Source organism: Trichoderma camerunense (assembly GCF_050948025.1).
Source record: "Trichoderma camerunense strain CBS 138272 chromosome Unknown V8C40scaffold_3, whole genome shotgun sequence".
Taxonomy (NCBI): domain Eukaryota; kingdom Fungi; phylum Ascomycota; class Sordariomycetes; order Hypocreales; family Hypocreaceae; genus Trichoderma; species Trichoderma camerunense.
In genome coordinates, this window is record NW_028145367.1 from 1,831,100 (window position 1) to 1,837,099 (window position 6,000).

Sequence of the window (6,000 nt, forward strand, 5' to 3'; positions counted from 1 at the left end):
GACCCAACCATGCTGTATGATGCTTTTACTCTAGTAAGCCGGCGGCTATGGTCTCGCCCCCGCTTCTGATGACAACTCGCTGTCCAGGCTCCAGAGGAACCTTTGCCTCCAGCTTGATCAAGACGCGAGCAACTCCTCCGGGCTGTATCACCTTGGGCTTCTTCTTGATGACTTCGCCGGTGGCCTTGTCAAGCAGAGCCGCTATTGATTGAATCTGGCCTGCAGCGTGAAGTCTGCCACGATGGAGATCCACGGGCATGGGCATTAGATGCTCAAATGCCATGGCTTTCATGGTAAACGTGTCACCAATGGCGATAGGGTCTGTCGTGTGGCAAATTATGTCACCAATCTTGATGTGAATGGGATCAATGTTTGTCAACGCAACGCTAACGTTTTGGCCGGCCACGGCCCAATCCTTGGCCTCGGTATCGAGCATGATGGATTTGATGTACGCTGATTCCCCGCTAGGCTGCACCAACAGAGCATCTCCAACCTGAATCGTACCAGAATCGATGCGACCAGCGAGTGTTGTAGTTCCTTGCTGCGAGCGGAAAATCTCTGATATCGCCATTCGAAAAGGTTTTTTCAAGGATCGTACGGTAGACGGTCCTGAGGCTTCTAGACCCTCTATCAAAGTAGGGCCCTTGTACCAAGCCCCAGCAGCATCCTCTGTTCTCTTGACAATGTTGTCTCCATTCAAACCCGAAATAGGGATGAACGTGACAGACTTTTCTTGGAATCCCAGACCTGTCAGGAAGCCGGAGACTTCCTCTGAGATTTCTTGAAACCTGTCCTGGGACCACCCAACCATGTCGAGCTTGTTCACGGCAACAATCAGGCGTTGCACGCCTAAACTTCGTAGAAGCAAAACATGCTCTCGCGTTTGTCCTTTCAAGCCCTTTTCGTAAGCTCCGGTATTAGCGTCGATAACCAGAATGGCAAAATCTGCCTGACTAGCGCCAGCAATCATATTGGGCACAAAGTCTCGATGGCCCGGCGCATCTAGAATCGTAAACTTGGTTGATTCGGTTTCGAAATGGTTTGTGGCGATGTCTATTGTCACTCCTCGGTCTCTTTCCTCGCTTCTCTGGTCCATGACCCAAGCCAGGGCAAAGGACTGTTTTCCAGTTTTCTCAGCCTGCCGGCGGTACTTATCCACCGTACGCTCTTCCACAAGCTTAAGCTCCAGAAGAAGTCGGCCCATTAATGTACTTTTGCCGGCATCGACGTGACCTTGTGTGACTTGGCTTTAGCGACACTGTTTTCAAACAAGGCCAATTTCTAGAGTATGGGTATGGATATGGGTAAACTTACCAACTACTACAAAGCTTGCATTCTTCTTGCTAGCGCTCTGCTCAAACTCTTTGAGAACATCGAGGCCTTTGCTCTTGGGAGGTGGGGCGTCGCTGACTTTGAGACTTGACACGCTGCTCGCAAGCCCGGCTTCTTTAGATGCCTCTTCACTCTTTTGGGACTTCTTGGGAGCTTTCGCCGCCGCCGCTGGAGCTTTCTTTCCCGCTGGAGCTTTCTTTCCCGCTGGATCAAAAATTAGAATTAGCCCATCATTTCGCCTTAGCAAAATTCGAACCTTTGGCCCGGGCCGCGAGCACAATATCGTCTGGGCTGGGTTCGGAGAAAGCGTTTGCTAAAAAGGAAGGTGATTGGGTATAGGGCATTGCGAAAACATCTCGCCTGCGCGTTTCGTCTGCCTCTGAAACCGACCCGAAAAGCGTCCGTGCAAATGCAGAAGGAGCATGACTGTGGCCTACTACCGGCGTTGCTTCTTCAGGTTTGATATCGGCACCGGGTTTGTATTCAGTGATAGTTGGCAAGCTGGTGTCTTCCGCTAGAGAGTTGCCTGCGTTGTCTGATGCTGTCGCTCTCTCCTGTGCTGGTAAAGTAGAGGCCACAGCCGAGTCGTGTTGTGAACTTTGGTCTTTGAGCTTTGAGATCGGACCAATGTTTTCTTTGTTTGTATCAGAAATGGAAAGCTTTGTCACTTCGCTTTCCAGCGGAACGGCTTTTTCTTGAGCTTTCTTCTCCTCATTCTTTTTCTTCCGCAGCGCAGCCAGGGCTTGAAGCTTCGACACCTTGGGAGCGGCACCGCTACCTCCCATAAGCCCACCCCGTGGGCGTGGCGGCTCAATAAACACGGTTTCTCGGTCCCTCGGTATGTCTAACCACGGCATATCGTCGAAAAAAGTCGGAGATATCTGAGGCTTCTCTATAATGGGAAACGCGCACGCGAGACGATGGATGTCGCAAATGGTGGTGAAATATGCATTGTGCCCGAGTGATTCATCGTCTTCTCCAAAGGTTCGCAAAAACAAGGCTTGGTTGGCAGGTAAAGAGAGCGCGCCATGCTTACCTTCAGGTACCTTCTTTGGCGCTGGTTTCGGAGCTGGCGCAATGAAGGTCTTTGTCAAATAGGCGACAGATTTATCGATGTCGTAGTAGTAATGCCATAGTGCCTCCTGTATCTGCGCGACTGTGACTTTGCCTGCTTCCACCCCAAGAGCCTTGCGCACTTCTGCTGTGCCATTTTGCATGGCAATCTTGTCTTCGGGACTCAGTTCGTCTTCCTCCTCTTCAAGGTCGTCGTACTGGTCGACGAAATCGTCGTCGTCATACGTTGGAGGCGCCATTGCGATTCTATCCACAGATTGTTTTGTCGGGTGTTCTTGGAGCTTGACTGTAGAAAGAGGTTGAATATTCGTGGCGAGTTTGCAGGGAGAGGGTGAGGAAAAAGGTTTAGGGTGAGGGTGAGGAATGCCTGCGATTTCCCGGCACTAGTTGCACTTCATGTGACGAATGTTCGGGGTTGACTCATGGACTTAGGCAGACGTCGCCTCCTGGGTTGCAGTGCGCCTTGCGATGCGACAAAGCTGTTGCGAATGCTGGTAGCAAGACAAAAAGTTGTAGAGAAAAGAAAAGGAAAAAAAAAAAAAACAAGAATCAAAACAACAGGCAATAAAAAGCCAATATCAAGTCTTAGAAAAGAGTTGCTCTAGCTCCAAGTTTATTCGTCGGAGGGGCATCAGTACTAAAGCATGCTCGCGCCTCCTTGATTAAGTCATGGAGGGGCATTTCCAGGAGCTTGATAATTTGGCGGGGTGACGGTAGCGGACTTTTCTTAGTCCGTGTCCCGCACCCTGTGTAGTGGGAGTTGTAGGCAACTTCCCCCCAAACGGTCGAAAAATTCGGGCACGATCGTGGAAGCTTGAAGCTATACTCTGTCGCCAAATCACGGGGGTTTTTATTCATTTGGTGCCGAGATTGATTGATTCCTTCTGTCTTGTGTAAATTTGATCACAAGTTTCCCCCAGCCAAAATGAATTCGCTGAGTATGTCAAGACCGAGTCCAACGATTTGTCAGGGGTGAGGCGTGGAAACTAACAGACACGCAATTTAGATCTAGATGTTTCCAACGGTAAATCGATGCTGGCCCGACGATGACCTCGAGACCACAGCTAATATTCAACGCGCAGCGGCGGTGATGAAGGATGAGCAAGGTCGGCCCTTCATTGTCGTCAGAGAGTAAGTTCCGGGACGTCGTGTGTGCACCTCGACACCATCTAACGGCGGTCTAGTCAGGGGAAGAAGAAGCGCCAGTTTGGCAACGAAGCCGTCAAGTCACACATCCTCGCCGCCCGAACAGTTGCCAACCTCGTCAAGACGTCACTTGGTCCTCGCGGTCTCGACAAGATCCTAATCTCTCCCGACGGCGACATCACGGTCACGAACGATGGAGCTACCATTCTCCAGCAGATGGAAGTCAGCAACCACGTTGCCAAGCTGCTGGTGGAGCTTTCGAAATCACAAGACGAGGAGATTGGTGACGGCACTACTGGTGTGGTCGTCCTAGCGGGCGCCCTCCTGGAGCAGGCCGCCGACCTCATCGACAAGGGCATTCACCCCATCCGCATCGCCGACGGCTACGACCAGGCCTGCGACATTGCTGTCGCCGAGTTGGACAAGATCTCAGATACCATCGAGTTTACAAAGGAGGAGACTTCTAACCTGCTCAAGGTGGCGCGGACAAGTTTGGGAAGCAAGATTGTCTCCAAGGCTCATGACCAGTTTGCCAACATTGCCGTTGACGCCGTTCTGTCCGTGGCTGACCTCGAGCGGAAAGACGTGGACTTCGATCTGATCAAGGTCGATGGCAAGGTTGGTGGCGCTCTCGAGGACACCATTCTTGTCAAGGGCGTAATCATCGACAAGGATTTCTCTCATCCCCAGATGCCCTCAGAGGTCAAGGATGCCAAGATTGCCATCCTGACATGCGCTTTCGAGCCCCCTAAGCCCAAGACCAAGCACCACCTCGATATTACAAGCGTAGAAGAGTTCAAGAAGCTGCAAACCTACGAGAAGGAGAAGTTTATTGAGATGATTCAGCAGATCAAGGACACCGGTGCAAACTTGGCCATCTGCCAGTGGGGTTTTGATGACGAGGCAAACCACCTGTTGCTCCAGAACCAGCTTCCCGCTGTTCGATGGGTCGGTGGCCCTGAGATTGAATTAATTGCCATTGCGACCAACGGCAGGATAGTGCCTCGCTTTGAGGATCTGAAGGCGGAGAAGCTGGGTTCCGCCGGCATTGTCAGAGAAATGTCGTTTGGAACAACAAGAGAGAAAATGCTGGTCATTGAGGAGTGCGCCAACACCCGAGCCGTGACCGTTTTCGTGCGCGGAAGCAACAAGATGGTATGACTGGTTGTTTTGATGCCTATTGGGTTCTCCTTTAGCTAACATGAGATGTCTAGATCATTGATGAGGCCAAGCGTTCACTACACGATGCGCTCTGCGTCGTACGAAACCTCGTAAGAGACAACCGAGTCGTCTACGGAGGTGGTGCTGCCGAGATTGCTTGCTCTCTGGCAGTTGAGGATGCCGCCGGCAAGACCCCTGGCTTGGAGCAGTACGCCATGCGTGCCTTTGCCGAAGCCCTGGACGCCGTCCCCATGGCCTTGGCCGAGAACAGTGGTCTCAACTCCATCTCAACCTTGGCGGAGGTGAAGAGCCAGCAGGTCAAGGCAGGACCTGACAACAGAGGAAAGCTCGGTGTTGACTGCATGGGACGTGGCGACAACGACATGAAGGCGGCCTTTGTCATTGACCCGCTGATTAGCAAGAAGCAGCAGCTCCAGCTGGCAACACAGCTGTGCCGCATGGTTCTGAAGGTTAACAATGTCATTGTGTCTGGCTCTGATGAGAATGATTTTTAAGGGAGCTTGAGTCTGAACATAGATAAGGGGTCATACAAAAAGCCTGGTTGGTCAAATAGAAACCATTTTGCTCGTCGCTGCGAGTTGATAATCTAAATCAATCTACAAAGTTTATGAAGACATTCTGCCTGCGTTTTAGTAACATACTATCAAAGCCTATGAAGTCTGTTTGGGGGGTAGAGGTTTTGGCTCATCACGTTATTTACGGCTCAATAAGCTACAAGAATCGTATCATAAGCCGCAAAGTATGAGATCTCCGTGTGGAAAGCCAATCCGTAGACGCTCAGAAGATTCAACGTCAACAGCTATCATGCTACTTATATATACAATAAGGTTCATGGGTTCTACTGCATGGCGCCCACGGCAGGCTGATGGAAAATTTTGCCAAGTTATAAGATGCCGTAGTGATCTTTTCAAATAATGTGTCACAGATCGCACTCACCACTACACGTAGCACGTCAAGGTTGACCCGGCACGTCCACCTACACAGATGAAGCCATTTCAAAGCGACATTATTTTAATAAGGAAATCTTTCAGCAGTTGTCAGATGCTTTGACCTTCCATCACGGATAGCCAACATGAACCGGAGGCGAGAAGGACGAGGGGCCGGCCAGATAAGAAATATAGCAGCGGTGGTTAATGATGTTGCTCGCAGGGTCAACGCTGCTGCTAGGAATCAAGCAGTGCTCCAGGCAATCGATAATATGTTCTTGGTCTTCATCATGTTATATATCACACAAGTGTCCTATTACTTGCTCACTCAGCTTGGTTC

The 6,000-nt window shown here is 50.8% G+C and overlaps 2 protein-coding genes across 2 annotated transcripts; one reads left to right on the forward strand and one right to left on the reverse strand.

Moving 5' to 3' along the window:
- Window positions 1–25: 25 nt before the first annotated feature.
- On the reverse strand, window positions 26–2,645 carry V8C40DRAFT_262743 (P-loop containing nucleoside triphosphate hydrolase protein; the record flags this gene model as incomplete). The annotated part of the gene is made up of 3 exons (XM_083219389.1): window positions 26–1,233; window positions 1,315–1,536; window positions 1,589–2,645. 3 exons carry the CDS (start codon window positions 2,643–2,645, stop codon window positions 26–28), a joined length of 2,487 nt encoding a protein of 828 aa, XP_083077255.1.
- Window positions 2,646–3,017: 372 nt separating this feature from the next.
- On the forward strand, window positions 3,018–5,488 carry V8C40DRAFT_236263 (chaperonin-containing T-complex subunit CCT5 domain-containing protein). The gene is made up of 5 exons (XM_083214020.1): window positions 3,018–3,344; window positions 3,413–3,430; window positions 3,489–3,537; window positions 3,591–4,707; window positions 4,767–5,488. The coding sequence occupies exons 1-5, from the start codon at window positions 3,332–3,334 to the stop codon at window positions 5,226–5,228; spliced, it is 1,659 nt and encodes a 552-aa protein (XP_083077256.1). The 5' UTR covers window positions 3,018–3,331; the 3' UTR covers window positions 5,229–5,488.
- The last annotated feature ends 512 nt before the right edge of the window (window positions 5,489–6,000 follow it).